Source organism: Podarcis melisellensis, assembly GCF_964234715.1.
Source record: "Podarcis melisellensis genome assembly, chromosome: 5".
NCBI classification, from domain to species: domain Eukaryota; kingdom Metazoa; phylum Chordata; class Lepidosauria; order Squamata; family Lacertidae; genus Podarcis; species Podarcis melisellensis.
The window spans coordinates 76,404,791-76,425,840 of record NC_138537.1 but is presented as its reverse complement, the minus strand read 5'-3'; the positions used below and the strand labels follow the sequence as shown (position 1 = coordinate 76,425,840).

The window sequence follows — 21,050 nt, the reverse complement described above, 5'->3', positions numbered from 1 at the left end:
AGACTACCCTAGAACCCTCCTATATAGTGAACCTCCCACCCGCTGCAGTCATAATGCTACAGTCCAGAAAGAAACTGAAGTGCCACGAATTTGCTGCATGGGAAGCTTAGCAAGAGGAGGACTGTAAAGCCCCAGTATGTTTTGATGCAAGAAACCTACAGCACAAATGAAGCAGGTGTCATGCCAAGTGTGTCCAAGGGCTTCAATGAACTTGTCTCCTGCTTCGACAGGGAAGTCACACCCATGGCATTTGGTGCTGAACAAGGCCACATAGTCTAGAAAGGGAAACAAAAAACCAACATTTAGAATGCAAAACAGCTAACTTTCTTCCAGATCTGCTGGGTTTATTGTTGCTTGGAATTGCGTTTTTCAGCCTTGCAAACTTGTTCTGGAATGGCTTATTTCTCTCCTTCTGCCACCTATTCAAAACATTTGAGGGCAAATCCATGTGCAAAGTGTGGGCACAGTTTCAAATGGGAGGGTTGGTGGGGAGAATAGGCGCAGTGCCCAGTTATTCCATTCTCTTGGGCAGCCACGCTTTTTGCTTGCGTGCAGAGGTTTCCGAAAGAACAGAGGGCTGGGGGAGCATAAGACACTGAGCAACACTGTCCGTAAGATTTCCAGGAGCATAAGCTGGGTGTGCAATACCTTTCTCACAGTAGGGCTCTCCATCCTCCATATGGAAGAGGCTATTCCCAAATGGCTTCCTGCAGGCAGCACAGACAAAGCAAGTTGTGTGCCAAGTCTGCCGAAGGGCATGCATCACTTCCTGAAAGGCAAGCAGAGTAGCAGATGTATTGTTCACCACTGAAAGGGCATTCACGGAGAGAGAGACAGATGTGTCAGGCCAGGGCAGTGAAGGATAGGACGACGATATGTTCTTCCTTAACTGGAGGGAAGAAGCCTTGGGCCAAGTGGAGTGGGAGGGGGCTAAACCCTTCCCTCCCCAAGTGGCTTTCTCCCGCAAATCTGCTCTGCCAAATTTTTTGCCACAGCCGACACAGATCTGGAATGTTGGCTGGGGGGCAAATCAGCTGGTAGGAAAGGGGTGTTTGTGGATTAAGCATCTCCCACCCACCCAAAACTTCTGTACAACACATCTTCCTAGGCCCTATTTCCCCAGAAACCGTGAGTGGGCTTTAAGAGCACAAGGTCAATGTGGCCTACAATCTGAGTTTAAAATAATCAAGTTCCTCCCTCCAGGTTCCGGCATCAGCTCAGATGTCTTTTTCAGATGCGAGAATACAAGCTTAGGCTGGCACTTTTTGTTTTGGGGAGAAAGCCCCTTAAGCGGATGAGCACAGAACTGCTGTTGCCCCACAGGTGACAATTAAGGTTGGGGCTCCGAGAGGATATTTATGGAGCCCAGAGCCAATGAGACAAGATCCTCTGACAGAGACATAATTTCATATTTCTGGGATGGGCAAGAGATTTCAGTTATGGACCAAGACCCTGAGCAAGCTTTAGAGACCTGCTTTTGGACAGCAGCCATGGAGGACCCCACTCTCAACTGGAGCCCAGGCCAGTTTCTTACCAACCCCCTGCTCTGTGGGTGGGGAGGGGGGATGCCTTTGGCATAGCTTGGGGTCCAGCATGGCTGCTTTTCTATCACAATAAAAATAGCCAGCTTAAGTGCACATTTTAGAGAGTGTTTTTAACAAATGAGAGAGAAAAGAGAGAGAGAGAGAGAGAGAGAGAGAGAACACAGAGTAATTTATGCACCACTCTGGCCACAGCTAATTACATGTCAGGCAATTGTTTAAATGTGCAGGTGGTGCTATAGGAAATGCTTCCTCTTTTCAGCTTTTTAATTCATACTTAGGCAATTTGATCTGATGCTCTGCCCTTTTCGCCTAGCGCCGACAGCCCACCATCATTTAGGTCAGTAGCATGTCTCATTAGTGAGTCACTGTTAGCAAGTTTAATTAACTTTAATGAATGCGTTGCAAAACAACCCAGTAAATGAGCTTAGATTAAGTTATGGAGTTCACAGCAAACAAAATTCAGCTTGCGAACAGAGGCATGTTTGCTTACTGGCTTAAAGAAAAACCTACCAGTCATGGGCAGCCTGTGCTACATACAACCTGATCAGACACTGAACCAAATGGAAGCCAAGACAGCACCCTCAGGTTGACAGGCCCAGAAACTGCCTGACCTCTGGTGCTGGCAAGGTCACAATTCATCCTTTTTGATTGCTACTTTGCAGGCCTAACTCTGCCAGAACTCTGCCACACGTCTTCTGCTGGCATTTGGCTGTGCTTGCTTGCAGACTTACCCCCATGATCTTGGTGTGGCATCTGGCACAGGTAGGGGCAAAGAATTGCTCATAGCAACGCTCACAGTACACACTGTTCTGCTCCTCAACAAAGCCGACGTCAGCCAGGGATGCCTTGCAGTAAGCGCAGTAGAATTCCTCGGGATGCCAAGAACGACCCATGGCTACCAGGAAAGGACCCCTGTAAAACACATCCAGGGTTTAAATCGCAGGACAGAAACATCCAAAGGTTACAAATGTGAAGGACAGATCTACCTGTATATAGCAACCTCACATTGCTTTTATATCACTTGATTTGCTCTGGCTTTCCCCACTAAATCCTGGGAAATGACGGTTTGATGGGGGTCCTGAAAAACCGCCTCCCAGAGGGGAAGTTGTGTCAGTCTGTTGCAACAAAAAGAGTCTTGTTGCACCTTTATTGTGGCATAAGTTTTAGCAAGGCCCAAGACTTCTGTTTGGTGGTCTGGCTCTAGGGGCACCAACGGAAGGAAGAGCGTCTACACACATGGAGATTGCACTACTTTTCCATTCTCTCGAAAAAGTCAGACTTCCTGCAACCTAAGAAAAAACAGAAGAACCACATGGAAAACGCAGGATGACAATGACTGGGTGATGGTTCCATGTAGATGCCCCTTAAAAAGTGAGTGGACGCATGGCAGTTTCACGCTAGATACTTGGAGCAGGAAAACCCTAAGGCGCCACAACAGCCTTTGCTCAGAATTGTCTGTTAAAATATTGCAAGCATCTCTCCCAAACTAGGATTCCTAAAAGCCGTTGCAAAGAAGGAATCACTTCTAAGTTCATATCTGTAATGTAGAAATGCCCCAAGCTGAAAAATCTGAATGACGCTGACCTAGTGTTGCTATCAGGAGAATTAGATAAAGTAGGCATAATTGAATATGCTGTTTCTTTATATTCAGCCTTGGATAAGAACAGTTTGTACTCTCAACCAGATAAGTAGAAATGACACCTTGCGACATAATTCAAGTGCCCTGCATATGCTTCCACTGTCGTTAGTGATTCTTAAGTGCATATAAGTACCTAGTTTTAAATGCATACCAGTTCTGAAGTGTACATAAGAACAGGGCAGATGGTGATATATTCCTACTGAATATAAATGCATAGATAAGTCTTATTTCCCAAAAGCGCTAATAATAATTGCTTGGTTCTCTACCATGCTGGCAGGCTGCTAGATACAAAAGCCTGGGAGAAATTCTACTCCAGTATGGCCTATACCAGGGGTCAGCAAACTTTTTTAGCAGGGGGCCGGTCCACTGTCCCTCAGACCTTGGGGGAGGGGTGGACTATGTGGGGGGGGAGGGGGGAGAACAAATTCCTATGTCCTACAAATAACCCAGAGATACATTTTAAATCAAATGACACATTCTACTCATGTAAAAGCACACTGATTCCTGGACCATCTGCGGGCCGGATTTAGAAGGTGATTGGGCCAGATCCAGCCCCTGGGCCTTAGTTTGCCTACCCATGGCCTATACGAATTATTATTATTATTATTATTATTATTATTATTATTATTATTATTATTATTATTTCAATGGCTTCAGTGTGGTTTCCTCTGCAAGGTAAGGAGACTAGTAGCAGCAGCATGAGAAAGGTGATCAATTCCATGGATCACCTTAACAAAGAAGATGTTGCCTGCCTTGTGCATAGAGCTTAGCTTTGGGCAAAATCCAATCAAAATCCCATTGCAACAGTGTGCCCCAAGGCCAAATTTAATCAGAGTGACTTACACCAATTGCCTCTGCAGAAGACAATCTTATCAGGGTGGGGAGCATCCTGACCATAAATGCAGAGTGAAAAGAGGCATAGGAAATTAAAAGCTGTTTAGGAAGGAAGGACACCTTCCCCCAAAAGGTCTAAAAACTAGGCTACTAAGACCACTCCCAGTTTCCTTTGTGTGGTACTTGCTGCTGGGTCACTTTGCAGCTGGAAATCCCTCCTGCTGACAGCCAGAATCCAGGGTCCAACTCCATCATCTTCCCCTGCTTTTCCTTCACAGCCTTTGGTGTTTGCAACTCTGGGTCCCTGCTTGCTGCTAAGGGTTCAGAAGTCCTTTTCAGGGCTCTCCTTCGGGGTTGTCCACACGCCCCCTTGTCCCATGCCTATAAAGCATGTGCCTGAACGGTTTTCTACTTGTGTCGTGCCTTCCAAGCAGTTTTGCCTTTGCCCCACTGCTATACCCAAGGAAATCTCCTATTTAGTGCTAAATCGGAGCAGACATCACTCTGGAGAAAACCTGATTGATGCTTGCTCCGATTCAACAGTAAATAGCGGGTTTTCCTGGCCGGGGGGGGGGGGGGGGAGGAAGTGTGGAGGAGCCCTCTGTTTCTGCTCCTCCAGGGCCCTGCTTGCTGAAGCAGAGATCCTTGTTCAAAAGTCCTTTTCAAGGCTGCTTTCCTTCTTCATCCTTCAGTGCACCCAAGTTTTGCTGCTCATCAGGGTGAGAAAGCTAGCTTTATACAGTTTTACCTTGGAAGTCAAAAAGAATCCATTCCAGAAGTCCGTTTAATTTCCAAAATGTTCAGAAACCAAGGCGCGGCTTCCGATTGGCTGCAGGAAGCCCCTGCACATAGGACGTTCAGGTTCCAAAGAACATTCGCAAACCGGAACACTCACTTCCGGGTTTGCGGCGTTTGGGAGTCAAAAGTTTGACTCACAAGGTGTTTGACTTCCGAGGTATGACTGTACTGTCTTCCGGAGATCCTTCCACTAGATTGTAGCTGCCACACCGGCTCCATCTTCGTATCTCTACATGACTGTGTGTTCGACAAGTATTTTAGCTCTTTCTTAAGTCAGCCTTCCACAAAGCTTGTGCTGGCCACATGTAGCCAAGGCCTAGTTTGTGAGTCCAGGGAGAAATAGCAGTGTCTCAGCAGCAGCAGCAACAACAACAACACATCTTTCCTCCTGTCTTAAGGGCCAAAGCCCTGCTCAACCTCACAGGAATCCTGGCCCACTGGTCTAAATTGCTCTGCGATGGGATGCTTTCCCATTCCCCCTCCCTCGGAAGAGTCCCACTGGCATACCTGATGATGCTATTACAGTGTCCGCACAGCGGAGTCCGGCTGCTGGCTGGGAAACGCTCAGCCCTCTGAATCGTTCCCCGGGCAACTGCCGGAGCCTGTGAAGAGGCCGGGATGGAAGGAGGTGGGTACGTGGGGGCTGAGGCTGGCGGGGGTGGCACCGGAGCCCCCCGTGGCAGGATATGCTTGGTGACAGTGGTGGTGCTTTTCCCCGGAGCAAACTTCTGGGAGAAGGAGTCGTCCGTGATCCAGGGAGGACGGCTTGAAGGCTCCGCTTGGCTTGGAGCTTGGGTGTGAACAGGCACTGGGGCTGGCGCCGGAGCTGCTGTTAAGGAAAGGAAACAGTGTTCATTCAGCTGCCTTTATTTTCACTATTGCAAGCCGCAGTATTGACCAGAACCTCCTTCAAGCCACAACGGCCTCAGGTGACCTCAACTGCCGCCCAGCCCATTATCACAAATCAAGTGCTGCGCAGCTGATCCAAGGATATCAGATAAGCCCCTGTCTCTGGAGCCAAGTCAACGATAAAAGCCACTGCCGAGTCTCGGTTTGGCCATGATTATCAAGGTCACCTACAGTAACATTGCAGCAGCAGCTAGGTTTTATTCAGGGAGGATGGAAAGAGTAAATACCTCCAGTGCATTTGAATAAATGCGGCATGCGACTGATATATATGCAAACCTGAAGGACTTTTCTTATCTGCTGCAGCAAAATATGGAAAGTCCTTGGGTTGTGGTGGCCTATGGTGCAGTCAGAAGTTAAGACCCACTGTTTCAAGGGGGCTTAATTCAGGTAGGTGGGCAAATGTGTGTGCAAGGATGTATATCGTTGGAGACTGGCTAGGGTGAATGCGGAACCTCAGCCAGCCCCCGCCTTCCTGGCTCCTTATTTATATCCAATCTAGAGTATGGCACTGGCTGTTTTGCTTCCTCCTCCTCCTCCTCAAGTCTCAATGTTGTCATTATATAACTAGGTAGGGAGGAGGATGGGGGCAAAAGCTTGGATCTGCCTGGCATTGGCTCTGGCGCCACCTACTGGTGGTCTCCCTGTCTTCCACACAACCAGTTCCAATAGGTGCCATCCAACACTGTAAAAAAACACACACAAAAAACAGCAACACCTTGGCCAACTGTAATTGAAAAAGGGTGCCAGACATGGGCATAGCCAGGAGTTTGGTTGGGGGGGCAGGCTTTTGTTAGGGGGGCAGAACCTCAGATTTGTATTGATTTGTATTTATTTTTACTGGTTTTTTGGGGGGTCAGCAGTCTCCCCCGTCTCTCCCCCCCCCTTGGTTATGTGCATGGTGCCAGCAGCTTTATTCCAATTTGATTCCTCTGAACCAGGCAGAAGCTTTGTGTTCCTGTGCAACAAACAAAACAGCAACTTTTTTCTTCCTCCAGAAAGAAACGTGTCTGGGCAAATTCCCCAGAAAGACAGGCTTGCAACTCAGTTCTCATGCATTGCACTGCATAGTTCTTTTGAATGGAGGACAGCTGCAGGGACTCCCCATTCCCCCCCACCCACCCAGGAATGGAAAGTATTTTTGTCTCCATCATAACGCTGTTTCCTGACTCTTACCCCCTCCCCTTAACGTCCCTCTCTACTTCTATTAAAAGCGTCGGGGCTTGCCTTTCTTCCTGAAATGCGCTGCCTCCAACCCGACCTCTCTGCTCCCCCCTCCCCCCATTTGTTGCTGGTTCCCTTCCAAGACTGCTCACTTTTCCAAAGTGTGAGCTTGATCTGATCTGCTGGCCGCAGCTAAATTCCCTAGTACTTCTTGACGCACAGCTGTGGTATTGTTTGGGGGCTTCCTGACCTCTCCCCTCCCTCCCTCCTACATACATACATACATACATACATACATACACCCATCCATAGGGTCCCTCCTGAAATCCAGCTGCCTTTTGAGAATGCCCCCATTGTGCTGGGCTCTAATATTATGCTCCGCCTTAGGTATAATGCCTCCATTCACAAACAGCTGTAATGCCCAGGGCGTAAAATAGGCAGCAGCAATTAACCCTTTGCAGGCACCCAGGAATCAAGATCTCTTCCTCCCTTCCACTCCATAAAAACATAGGAAGCTGCCTTAAACCGAATCAGCCCTTGGATCCGTCTGCAACTAAGGAAACTAGCAGAGGCCCTGAAGGGTTTTGGACAAAGGGCTCTGCCAGCCTTACCTGGCGCAGACATTCTATGAATGAACCCTTCCCCCATCTATTGATTAGCCATGCTTTCATTCTCCTTGCACTCTTGCCAGATAGGCATGTGTTTTTATGGGGTGCATCTAACTATGGCCACAGCAGTTCAGCTGTGTTCTGATAACTCACTCCTGGCTGTGCAAATCAAGAGAGCTCAGCTATAGGATCAGCAGATGCCTGTGATGTTGTTTCTTACTGGACTGCCCCACTTCAGGTGGGAGATGCCGGCTAGGGTCATTGTTTTCAAATGCAGCCGCCCAGTGGTCCCTGGGAAGCTCACAAGGCAGGGCAGCGACAGCTCTCCGCTGTTGGTGTCCCTGGCACCTGGTAGGCTGCCCCTGAACATGGATGTTCCATTTCCAGCTCTACCTGTCTTTCATATCAGAACCAGTGAAGGCGGTGAAGGTCCTGTGTGAGTGTCTGGAGGCGGTTAGACGATGGATGGCAGATAACAGATTGAGGTTGAATCCTGACAAGACAGAAGTACTGTTTTGGGGGGACAGGAGGCGGGCAGGTGTGGAAGACTCCCTGGTCCTGAATGGGGTAACTGTGCCCTTGAAGGACCAGGTGCGCAGACTGGGAGTCATTCTGGACTCACAGCTGTCCATGGAGGCACAGGTCAATTCTTTGTCCAGGGCAGCTGTTTACCAGCTCCATCTGGTACGCAGGCTGAGACACTACCTGCCAGGAGACTGTCTCACCAGAGTGGTGCATGCTCTGGTTATCTCTCACTTGGACTACTGCAATGCTCTCTATGTGGGGCTACCTTTGAAGGTGACCCAGAAACTACAATTAATCCAGAATGTGGCAGCTAGACTGGTGACTGGGAGCGGCCGCCGAGACCATATAACACTGGACTTGAAAGACCTACACTGGCTCCCAGTATGTTTCCAAGCACAATTCAAAGTCTTTGTGCTGACCTAAACGGCCTCGGTCCAGTATACCTGAAGGAGCGTCTCCACCTCCATCGTTCTGCCTGGACACTGAGGTCCAGCACCAAGGGCCTTCTGCCGGTTCCCTCGCTGCGAGAAGCCAAGTTACAAGGAACCAGGCAGAGGGCCTTCTCGGTAGTGGTGCCCGCCCTGTGGAACGCCCTCCCACCAGATGTCAAAGAGAAAAGTAACTACCAAACTTTTGGAGGCATCTAAAGGCAGCCCTGTTTAGGGAAGCTATTAATGTTTAATAGACTATTGTATTTTAGTGTTTTGTTGGAAGCTGCCCAGAATGGCTGGGGGGAGCCAGCTAGATGGGCGGGGTATAAATAATAAATTATTATTATTATTTCACTGTCATGGGTAATAGCTGTTGAGATGGACCTATGCTTTGAGAGAATGTGTCTAATCCTTTTCTAACACCTTCTAACCCAGGCACAAGGCTTGATTTCAAAAGCTGCCTTCTGATGATCAGCTTGGACCTATGGCAAGAGCCACCTGTCCTCTTCTGTGGCAGCCTGCTGAGCTGGGGTGGGGAGGGAGAAGGGGTGTGGCGGGCAGGGAGGAGAGAGAGAAAAAGAAAAAGAAGGGCTTGTGTGTGTGAGAGAGAATGGGGGTTTTATTAGGAGGGAGAAGGGTGTGAATGTGTGAGTAAGTGAAAAAAAGAGAAAGAGGAAGGGAAGAAGGAAAGAAAGAAGGAAAGATGACAGTGCCCACTTTTTGCTACAGCACTGATCACTGCTCAGGTCTGCACCCCTCCCAATGGAATATCCCAGAGGGAACACAGCCCTTAAGAGAGAGAGAGAGAGAGAGAGAGAGAGAGAGAGAGAGAGAGAGAGAAAAGACTGCCGAATTCTAATACAGTCAGTGGTATCAACAACACAGAGCATGTTTCTTAACTTGAGAGCTAAAGGTATAGCGTGTAGACAGCTTTCAAGTACATTCGGAAAATGTTCTTTTCCTCAAAGAATTCTGGGCACTGCAGTTTGTTAAGGGCTGCTGTAACTGTGTGTGGAGGGGAGTAAACTACAATGCCCAGAATTCTTTGAGGGAAGCTGTGTGTTTTGTATGTGCTTTAAAGGCACAGTGTGTACATGTGCCAAGTCCGATTCTTGCTCTGTCGATAACAAGCTTGTTTTAGATAAGCATTCTTGACAGGCACCCAATAAAATCTTGTCTCACGCTCTGTTCTTCCTTCTTGCCCATATTTTAAAAACAAAAACCCCTTCTGTTTGGTTTCCCCTCCCCATTTCTCCAGCAGCAACAACAAATATCCTTGCTTTGCAAGCAGGCACTCTCCACCTTAGCTCCAGGCTTCATCTTTTTCATGCGGTAAAGGTAAACAGAGTTTAAAGATATCTGAATCAAATCCCCTGCCCGCCTGCCCCCCATCACAATCACCCTAAGCCCCAGGGCCCTGCTATTTCTGTCTCATGGCATTTATTAAGTCAGTAAAAATTAGAGGGCGATATTTCATCTCTAATTGCCAAGTTCAAAAGCCTCCCACCTCCACGCTCTGTAATTAAACAATGAGATTTTCTTGAGTTGGTAGCGTTCCTGGTTTCCCCTCCCTCCCTGCCATCACCTCCAAGAATCAGTGCTCACTCATTTGAACATGAAATCATAGCTATATCTCATTGTGTCATTTATATATACACCACAGTGTGGATCCCCTATTCAACGTCGGGGGGGTGGGTGGAGGAGGGAGCAGGATCATGGCAGCAGCCCCTGCTCTCCACCCAAGAGTGTTCATTTCAGAGGTGTGCACACAAAGGGTTCCCTTTCCACAACCACAAACCCTGAAAAAGAAAATCAGGGTTCTAGATCCTGTGAAAACAGCTCTACGTGCATGCAGTGTGTGTGTGTGTGAAGGTTCTCCCTTGGCCTGTGACAATGCTATTCCTTTACAGCTCATTTGAAACACATTATTTCCCTCAGATTCTGGGCACTGGAGTTTACTTTTCACAATTACATTTCCTAGCAACACTTAAACAAACTATGGAGCCCAGAATTCTCTGAGGGAAAGAATGTACTTTGAAAGTGAAATGCAGACCCTCCAAGCGCACCTATTTTCCAGGGACAGTCCTGGATTTACAGAAGCCATCGTGGTTTCTGATTTGATCCTGGAATGTCCCGCTTTTCCTTAGGATGACCCTGTTTTCACTGGAGATATGTTGGAGGGTATGGAGTTATGCGACCCCCAAGTCAAGGGAAGGTTTTTTAAAAAAATGTTTAATGTTTTATTATGTTTTTATATATGTTGGAAGCCTCCCAGAGTGGCCGGGGCAACCTAGTCAGATGGGCGGGATATAAATAAAAAAAATATTACTATTACTATTATTATTATTATTATTATTATTATTGAAGAGAACGTCCCTATTTTCATCAGAGAAATGTTGGAGGGTATGAGAATGTGCACACAGATATATTTAAAGTGTTTTTAAAAATGAATGTATTTTCAATGGGGTGAGGGGTGGGACTATCTAAATGGCACTCCTAGTGCGGGGGAGAGAGCCCAACTTTCAGGCCTAGTCTTGACAAACTTTGGTCATCTGAGTAACTATGCGAGGGGGAGAAGAGTTGGCCTCATCACATCTATCCACATCCTAAGAAAAGGGTTGCCACCTGTCCTCTTTTTCCAGGACACGTCCTGGAAGTTTTCATGGGTATGTAAAATGAGAGTCGTCATAGCGATCAACAGTTAAAAGTAGAAGTCGGCAAATGGGTCCTCTTTTTTTGCTCTTCAAAATATGGCAACCCCAACTAATGCATTTTATGTGGCGTACAGTGGTACCTCGGGTTACATACGTTTCAGGTTACATACACTTGAGGTTACAGACTCTGCTAACCCAGAAATAGTGCTTCAGGTTAAGAACTTTGCTTCAGGATGAGAACAGAAATTGTGCTCCAGTGGCACAGCGGCAGCGGGAGGCCCCATTAGTTAAAGTGGTGCTTCAGGTTAAGAACAGTTTCAGGTTAAGTAAGGACCTCCGGAACGGATTAAGTACTTAATCCGAGGTACCACTGTATTTTCAAACTCCAAACTAGCCCCACCCACTCAGGCTGGACATTAAACCAGAAGTGTTATGAAAGGCTTCCTGGGTCAGCTGGCCTCTTGCCTGCGCTACAAGCTCTTCCTTGCTCAGGTGTGCTTTTCTGTATTCATTGGTTCACCTCTGACTGCCGCCACTGCCTCAGCCTTGACAAACCATCACATTGTGGAGCAGACTGCCAGATTCCGTGCAGAAGCTCCTGGTTTCTGGTTAATGTTTTAACTTGGAGAATAGTGTTGCTATTGACTATGACAAATGCCTTTGTTCTCTGAGCATTCCAAGGCTCAGCAGCCTAAACTTTGCTACACAAGGAACTGTAAGGAACACATTCCTGTATGAAGTGCTCTTGCATAGCAAAGCTTCCTTTAGAGTTAGACCCATTCCACTTTAGCTGCATCTATATCTATCTATCATCTATCTATATCTATCTATCTGTCTGTCTGTCTATATCTATCTATCTATCTATCTATCTATCTATCTATCTATCTATCTATCATCTATCTATCTATCATCTATCTATATGCTTTCGTAGATTTTCACGGGTACAGGAATGCAGGTTTTGGTGTCCTCGGGTGTCTTCCCGTGTAAAAGTTGGGGTGTCTAGGCGACGTTTCGACGAGGTCTCACTCGTCATCTTCAGGCTGGTGCTTTCGGCTTCTTGTTACTGGAACAGAGCAGGATCTCAGTGTTTGAGTTCCTATAAATACTGTTGAGGGGGTGTGTTGTATAGCCTCCAATGTTCTGGGCAGAGAGGAAGTTCCCAGGCTAGTGTGCCTTTTCTTCTTTTGTTCCTTAATTACTTGAGGGATATCCTGAGTGATTTCTTGAGTGATATCCTGAGTACCACTTAGGTGGGTCATTAGGTGTGGATTAGTTGCTAAAGTCTTTGTGTCTTGACCTCTTGAACTTTGTGAAGAGTTTTTCTGAGAAGATGGCTGTACTGCACTTAGTTGTGCTCTGGCTTGGCTTCGTGTATAGGGGCGAGCTGTGGTTTTGTGGCTTGTGTCAGCCAGATCTGTGTAGGGATTGCAGGGGGGTGCATCTATCTATATCTATCTATCTATCTATCTATCTATCTATCTATCTATCTATATCTATCTATCTATCTATATCTATCTATCATCTATCATCATCATCATCTATCTATATCTATCTATCATCTATCTATATCTATCTATCTATCTATCTATCTATCTATCTATCTATCTATCTATCTATCTATCATCTATCATCTATCTATCTATCATCTATCTATCTATCTATCTATCATCTATCTATCTATCATCATCATCTATCTATCTAATCTATCCTTGAAGAAGGATCTCCTACATTCTGATTATACATTGCAACCCCTCAGCAAGTTTAGTCAGAAGTAAGCCAACTGTGTTCAGTAGGACTTACTCACAGGTAAGTGGATTTTTTGGCTTAAATATTTTTCTTTTCTTTTATCCACTCCCAGGTAAGTTTGCTGAGAACTGCAAAACAGGGTGGGTGGTTTTTCTTTTCTTTCTTTACATATCTAATTTACTTTCAAATTCTCTCACTTCAAAGCAGTTCAGACATGGGGAGACTTGGACGGTACTGTCCTCTCGCACGTAACGGCAGCGTCTCAGACTGCCCACGAGAGGTGGTGTTGGTGCAGAGCTGCTTAATTTCAAGTGCCCTCATGTGAAAAGTTCCCCCCATTCAGAAAAGTCAGTTTGGTTTATACATGTGACAGGACGGCTGGAACGGATTACATTAGGCCTGCAGGTGAGGGAATGCCATTTTTAATGCTCCCCCCTTGTAAGGAAAAATACCCTATAAATAAAAAGCTAGCAAGTAAGCAAGCAAGCATGCAAGCAAGCAAGCAAGCGAGAAAGGTTGTAGCCCAACGTGATCCTGACTGTCCTAGCTTCCTGCTTTCAGTGAGGTTTTAAAAATAAATAGGTAAGAGAGCCCTTTAAAATATGATCCCCACCTAGGGCCTTAAGTGAGGTTCATCCTATCCTATTATTATTATTATTATTATTATTATTATTATTATTATTATTACTGCAGTTTCTAGCGCACCCTCTTTTGATTCACAGCCCTAAGGCAGGTTAAGGCACGGCATATTAAAAACAATAAAAACACAGTAAGTTAAATGTAACTGCTGAAACACTAAAATTCTAACTCTCTTGTTACAGGCCCTCCAACTGTCCCATTTTTACGGGTACATCCTGGAATTACAGAAGCCACTCTGCCATTTCAGCCAAGGGGGACCAAAAGAGTGCGGAACCAAAAGACGTGTGCTTTGGCTCCACACCTTGCCGCTGCTGGCCAGTGCACACGCACAAGGAGGGCCGCTGCTTCCTGAAATAGAGTGCCACTTCCAGAAGTACGCCGCTGTCCCTCCTCATGTGTTTGTGGCCACAGTGGCGGGTGTGCGGCAGTGTGGGGTGCTGTGCAGTGGCGGGGCATGCACACACTTGAGTTGGCAAGGCAGTGGGCGGGTAAGCTTTGGCAGTGGATTTTGGGGGGTGCAGGGATGTGAGCGGTGCGGTGGCAAAGGGCTAGTCGGGGTGTGTGTGTGTCCCAATTTCTTCTTCAGAAATGTTGGAGTGTATGCTATTAACAAGAGAGACAATAAGGGGGAGGTGGATCACAAGCTCATTTCAAAATGACTCCAGAGTTATTTTTGTTTTAAGTATCCATTTCAGCCTGGCCAGAAATACGCATCGCTACCCACGGAACGAGACCGCCTGCACATCTGCAACTGGAGCCCGTTCAGACAAGTGCAAGGGCTTATGGATCCTCCCTTCCTTTTCATGGCAGCTTCTCACACTGTATTGCAAGTAGCTTCTCAAATTCTTCCAAGAAGCTGCTTGCAATACAGTGGAGTTGCTTGTCTTTCCTGACAGCGACCCACCTCCGGGGAAAGGGCTGAAAGGGACTGTCACCTCTTTCTGACAGCATGTCAGGCCCGCTCCTGACATCTGAATCTGCTCCAGTCCTACGGCCTGGGAGTTGAAATAGCAGTCAGGCTGTAGACTGCTCAGCGTTCTGACAAAACTAGAAAAAGAACTAGGGCACCCTGCCACCTTGTGACTGGATTCGGAAACGGCAACCTGCAATCCTACGACAGATTTCTGAAAAAGTGATTAGGTTCCCAAAAGCATGCTGAGGGTGTCTTGTTTTATTTTAAAGTAAACCAAAGGACATCAAACGATTGCTAAGCTATGTAAGAATTCTTACTAGCAACACGATACCACCAAGGAGCCACAGCAATCATTTGAAGTGAAGCATAAGAGCATTTATATTTCAAGGCAGATTTTCAGCTGTTGCCTGTAAAGCTGCTATTTTTATGTTATTTTCACGTCCCCCCTCTTCCTTTCAAGGAGCTCAAGGTGGCCTTCACAGTTCTCCCCTTCCCCATTTTATCCTCACCATGACCATGTGAGGTAGGTTATACTACTATAGGGTTACCAGACGTCCCCGGTTCCTGGATCCAGTCCCTGGATTTGCAAATCTGTCCCTGGGAAACGTGGCAGTGGCAGCCTTAGCAGCCCAGAGCCAGCCTGGTAGCGCAGTTGGCTCTGGCTGGCTTCAGGAGCTGCCTGCTGCCGTGGCGCCCGCCATTTTCCCTGCACTACGGCAGCAAGCAACTCCTGAAGCCAGCCAGAGCCAACTGCGCTACCAGGCTGGCCTCTCCTGGGCAACAGCCACTTGCCCGTGACTCCCCTGATCTGTGAAAACAAAGGGGGAAGGAAATCGGGAGGGCTCAGGAGTCACGGGCAGGCGGCGCACTGTTGCCCAGTTTGTAAAAAAACTCTGCGCATTTATGTTTCACAGGGTGCGAAAGAAGGGGTTTGCACCTTTATACAATATGCATGTGTGCTTGGGCCCAGGGTCTTTTGCCTCACCATCCAACACTACTGACTCCCTGTTGCTAGTCAGCTTCAAAAAAAATTTAAAAAGTGTCCCTGGTTTCATTGAAAAAAAATATGGTAGCCATATACTACTAGAACGTGACTGGCCCATGTTTGCGCAGTTTGCATTGTGGTGGAGTGGGATTTGAACCTGTGGGGATCTCCCCACAGTCCAACACTCTAATCACTGGCTGTCTCTATTAGTGAAAAGGATGTCCTGTAGGCACAAAAATGGGAGGGGGGGAGTGAAGAAAAAGAAGAGTTTGGATTTGATATCCTGCTTTATCACTACCTGAAGGAGTCTCAAAGCAGCTACTATTTTCCTTTCCCTTCCTCCCCCACAACAAATACTCTGTGAGATGAGTGGGGCTGAGAGACTTCAGAGAAGGGTGACTGGCCCAAGGGCACCCAGCAGCTGCATGTGGAGGAGCAGAGATGCGAACCCAGTTCACCAGATTATGAGTTTATCGCTCTTAACCACTACACCACACTAGGACTAGGCAGCCTTTCTCAACCTTGGGTCCCCAGATGTTCTTGAACTACAACTCCCATCATCCCTGATCACTGGTCATGCCGGCTAGGAATGATGGGAGTTGTAGTCCAACAACATCTGGGGACCCAAGGTTGAGAAAGGCTGGACTAGAGGGACATGGACAAGACACCCAGGATGTGAAGAAACTCCTCCCAACCCTGTCAACAGGGCAAGGCAAGGCAACAGCAACATTCCCTGGCTGTTCTTTCTGAGCTCCTGATAACCTAATAATAATAATAATAATAATAATGTACTACTTTGTATACCACCCTCTTTTTCTAGAAAAATAGCACTGAAAATGGGAATGCAAAATACAGTGGTACCTCGGGTTACATACGCTTCAGGTTACATACGCTTCAGGTTACAGACTCTGCTAACCCAGAAATAGTGCTTCAGGTTAAGAACTTTGCTTCAGGATAAGAACAGAAATCATGCTCCGGGGGCGTGGCAGCAGCAGGAGGCCCCATTAGCTAAAGCGGTGCTTCAGGTTAAGAACAGTTTCAGGTTAAGAACAGACCCCCGGAACGAATTAAGTACTTAACCTGAGGTACCACTGTACTTAATAATAATAATAATAAAATTTTTACCTGTCTGCTTCCAAAGGAGAGCCAAAAACAAGGCCTATTCCACTGGCTTGGCTCAGACCAATTGCCATTTGACTCCCTCCTTCCCAGAACTGTCTGCCTCAGTGAACCTGGCCATTTCCCCAGTTTTGAAACATGTTGTATGAATTCGTACTGAATGTTCTTATTTTCCTCATTCCTCCTCCCCCCCTCACTTTTATACCATGCTTATCTGCCATTATTTTAAACTATAAATGACCTTGGTTGCATCGGTAGAAAGGCAGCAGATAGACATAGTAAACAAAAATCACAGAAAATGTGAGTTGTGGACCAGACAAGTACCTGACTCACTATGTTGATAATGCCTTCTAAGCAAGCTCTTTACCAGTGTTTCTCAAACTTGGGTCTCTAGTTGGTTTTAGACTACAATTCCCATCATCCCTGACCACTGGTCCTGCTAGCTAGGGATGATGGGAGTTGTAGTCCAAAAACAGCTGGAGTCCCAAGTTTGGGAAACACTGCTCTGTAGTATCTGATGTAGCAAAAGGCAGCCCCTTGTGTTAGCAGTTTGAAGTCTCCTTACCTGGCTGATAGACCGAAGGCCTGATGCTGGCAGTGGTGACAACTCTGGGCTTTGAGGCAGGAGCCGGGGCTTCACTGTAGCCTGGGTAAGGAGCAGGGCTGTGGGAAGCTGGAGCTGATGTATAAGATTGGCCTGGGCCTCTAAAACCAAAGCAAAGCTGTGAGCAATTCATGCATATATACCACAGGATTAAGACCGATGAAGCATCTGTTGAATGGTGGCTTCCATAGAACGTTGTGAGAACCTACCAGAAAGTTCCAGAGGCAAGGATGGAGAGATTGTTACCTTAAAACTCAGTACAGCCAGCATGTAATTCTAATGCTGGTGTTTTAAAAGACTGGGTTGAAAACATATTTAATAAAGGAGAGGCATTGAGTTGCTCTTAGTACATCTGCAAAACATTACATTGGAGAACTCTTAGGGGTGCTAAATATGGCTAGCCCCATAGAAAAAGGTGAGATTTCAAAAGGGAAAATGGTTCATTGCTTCAGATTCCAAGGAAGATGGGTAAAGGTGGGGTGCATTTCATAGAATAGTAGAGTTGGAAGGGAGCCAAACGGTCATCTAGTCCAACCCCTGCAATGCAGGAATCTTTTGCCCAATGTGGGGCTCAAACCCATGACCCTGACATTGAGAGTCTCATGCTCTACCAACTGAGCTTGCCTTGTGACTGTTCTTGCCGGTTCACTGACTTGGGAATGTCACGTATGGTGCACATGGGAGATGGTGATTTAAAGTAGTTACAGTAGTGTTTCTAAAAGTGGAGTGGGGGGAGCCATTTCAACTGAACTCATTTCTGTGGGAACAGTGAAGCCACCGAGGAAGATCTGGAGTAGCCATCTCCTTCCTGATGTCATGTTGTTGTTGTTGTTGTTGTTGTTGTTGTTGTTGTTGTTGTTGTTGTTGTTGTTGTTACCGTATTTTTCGCCCTATAGGACACACTTTTTCCCCTCCAAAAATGAAGGGGAAATGTGTGTGCATCCTATGGGGCGAACGCAGGCTTTCGCTGACCCCTCTCGCTCTCCAGGCTTCAGGAGAGCCCCACCGCCAGCCCCACAAGCTCAGGGGACAGTGGGGAGGCGCAGCGCGCCTTTCCTGCTGTCCCTCGACTTGGTTAGAAGGCTGGCGGGGGGGGGGAAGCCTGCTCCTCCCCGTCGCCAGCCCCGCAAACTCGGGGGACAGCGGGAGGCACAGCGCGGCTTTCCCGCTGTCCCCCGACTTGGTTAGAAGGCTGGCAGAGGGCTTCCCCCTCCTCCAGCCCCGCAAGCTCCCAGAGCGATGCCAAAGCTACACGCAGCTTCGGCATGGCTCTGGGTCCCATTCTGGGGGCTGGCGTCGGGGGAAGCTCGGGTTCCCCTGCGCCTGGGGGAAAAAAATAATTCCCCCCTTTATTTTCCCCCCAAAATCTAGGTGCGTCCTATGGGCTGGTGCGCCCTATAGGGTGAAAAATACGGTAATACCATACCTATCTGGCTGGGTTTCCCCAGCTGCTCTGGGAGGCTCCTAACAGAATATTAAAAGCACGATAAAGTATCAAACATTACAAACTTCCCTATACAGGGCTGCCTTCAGATGTCTTCTAAATGTCAGATAGTTGTTTATTCCCTTGACATCTAAATGGGAGGGCGTTCCCCACAGGGCGGATGCCACTACTGAGAAGGCCCTCTGCCGGGTTCCCTGTATAACCTCACTTCTTGCAGTGAGGGAACCGCCAGAAGGCCCTCGGTGCTGGACCTCAGTGTCCGGACTGAATGATGGGGGTGGAGATGCTCCTTTGGGTATACTGGTCCGAAGCCATTTAGGCTGTACCCCACTCCAGCAGTTTGGTCAGGGAATGTCAGGCTACATCCTGCTGCAGTTGCACTTTGCTCAGATTGAAGACATTGGCAGGCTCCCTTTCAGAGTGGAAGTAAAGGATGTTTCTGACCAAGAGACCTCGAGGCTATCCTCTCTTTTTGCACTGGGGGGTAGGTGGGGCGTGGGGTGGCAAATGGATTGGAAGCAGTACCTGACAGACTTCAGATCAACAACTAACAAGATATTGCACTTAGTATGAAATAAAGGTAGGCAGCTTCTGTAGTCACTGCCAGGGCCATTTAGTTGTACAGACAGGGGTCAAAAGGGCAGTTTGTTACACAACCCAACCTCTACACAGGTAAATAGGCTCATTTTTTTTTAAAAAAACCACCCTCAGAGCTGTCTAGCTGTAAGGGTGTCATATATTGCTTAATTACATAGTGTAATTTTTAATTTTTTTTTAGTGTATTAAATTAGGTCACAGTGTACAGTCGTACCTTGGAAGTCAAACAGCTTAGTTCCCAATAGTTTTGGCTCCTGAACGTCACAAACCCGGAAGTGACTGTTCCAGTTTGTGAACTATTTTTCAAAGCCGAATGTCCGACGGGGCTTCCACGGCTTCCTGCAGCCAATCAGAAGCCGCGCTTTGGTTTTCAAATGTTTTGGAACTCAAATGGTCTTCCGAAATGGATTCCGTTTGACTTCCAAGGTACGACTGTACTGTTTATATAGGAAATGTACATTTCCTCCAGAAAATGAAAAAGGGAGAAAAAAGGTGTTATACAACGACAAAAACTCCCAGCATCACAATTCATATAATAAAAAAGATAACATCCACCAATACAGCCAAAATAGGAATGCGGATTAGAATTTGCAGTGACGAAGAGGCTCCTGAAAGAGAGAGAGAGAGAGAGAGAGAGAGAGAGAGAGAGAGAGAGAGAGAAGCCCACTGCTTCATTAATATAAAAGTTTTTTTAGCAAAGTTAGGTCAGCTGTAGGAAGGTATCAGTTGGCATTTCTGCTGGAGAAAGTTAAAACGTTGATGAGGGATTGTGGTTTTTTTTTTGAAGAGAACAGTTTAGATACTGGTGACAGTTTCAAAGAACAGCTCAGCAACACTGAAAGCAACTGTGATTACATCTGCGGCAGATTGCAGCAGTTTTAGACAGCATGTACGTTTGGAAACTATTAGTTGTCAGAGAAAAGGAAAACCACTGCTGAGAAGGAGAAAATTATTTAGATTAATGCTTTGCTAACCATCAACTGGCAAACGGAAAGCAGCGCACTAATTGATTAGCATCTGCACAAAGGCGCACTTGATACCTCTTTTTGGACTGGCAGGTGATGGAAGTAGAAGAATGGTGACTGACGCTAAATAAGAAAAAGACAAAAGTTGGTGTGTTTTTTTAATGCAATGGAAAATAGGTTTGAAATTTGGAATAATCTGAGAGAACTGGGCAAGTCTGACTGTGCATGGTTTCCAGGTTAAAAAAAAAAGCACAAGGTTTGTTAAGGATGTCAATATTGTAAAAAAAGATTAAAGTCTCTTAAATTCATGATTCCCTTTCCACAGGAGTATGCTTAACTGATGTTGAGTCAAAACCTATTTAGTACTCTCAATCTCAGGAAGTCCAATAAAGCCTTGCATTTAAAGCCAGTTGATTATTAGCCCACACGGGTGTTCTCATTTTTATGTTTCAGGACTGTTAAACAGTGCTCCCCCCCCCCCAAAAAAAATGTTTAGGGGCACTCTCATTTTGACTCAAGAAAATCACCATTTTATAGTTCAAATTGGGAAAAACAAATAAAGTAAATGGACAAAAGTGCAAAGATTCACAAAATGTTTAGGGGTATGCGTACCCCTGCGTACCTCAAGAAAAAAAGCCACTGCTGTTAGGTATCAACTTTCAGTAAATGTCAGGAGACAAAAGTATTACTTTGTTACTATGACTGAACGCCTGACATTACAAGGGAAAAAAGAGCACATATGGGGTCAAGACTAGGGGTTGCAATGATTATGAATGATTCAACAAGAGAAAGGCCCTAGCTGGTACAGCGCTATTATTTGGCTCTCTGAAACACTCAAATGCAGTGTTTCCCAAACTTGGGTCTCTAGTTGTTTTTGGACTACAACTTCCATCATCCCTAGCTAGCAGGACAAGGGATGATGGGAACTGTAGTCC

General features: G+C 46.6%; 1 protein-coding gene across 14 annotated transcripts in view; it reads right to left on the bottom strand.

The window, feature by feature from the left end:
• The window catches only part of LDB3 (LIM domain binding 3), a 149,764-nt gene that overhangs the window by 5,576 nt on the left and 123,138 nt on the right, over nt 1–21,050 (bottom strand). For 8 of the 14 annotated variants that reach the window (XM_081913600.1, XM_081913592.1, XM_081913604.1 and 5 more), the window contains 6 exons: nt 20,191–20,238; nt 17,071–17,210; nt 5,323–5,644; nt 2,276–2,456; nt 649–769; nt 160–275 (listed from right to left, as the gene is read on the bottom strand). In XM_081913600.1, coding sequence (XP_081769726.1) covers nt 160–275; nt 649–769; nt 2,276–2,456; nt 5,323–5,644; nt 17,071–17,210; nt 20,191–20,238 — 928 coding nt within the window. Of the gene's footprint in view, nt 1–159; nt 276–648; nt 770–2,164; nt 2,196–2,234; nt 2,457–5,322; nt 5,645–17,070; nt 17,211–20,190; nt 20,239–21,050 lie in introns of those variants that run through there. The other 6 variants (XM_081913602.1, XM_081913606.1, XM_081913595.1 and 3 more) reach the window with 3 other exon arrangements.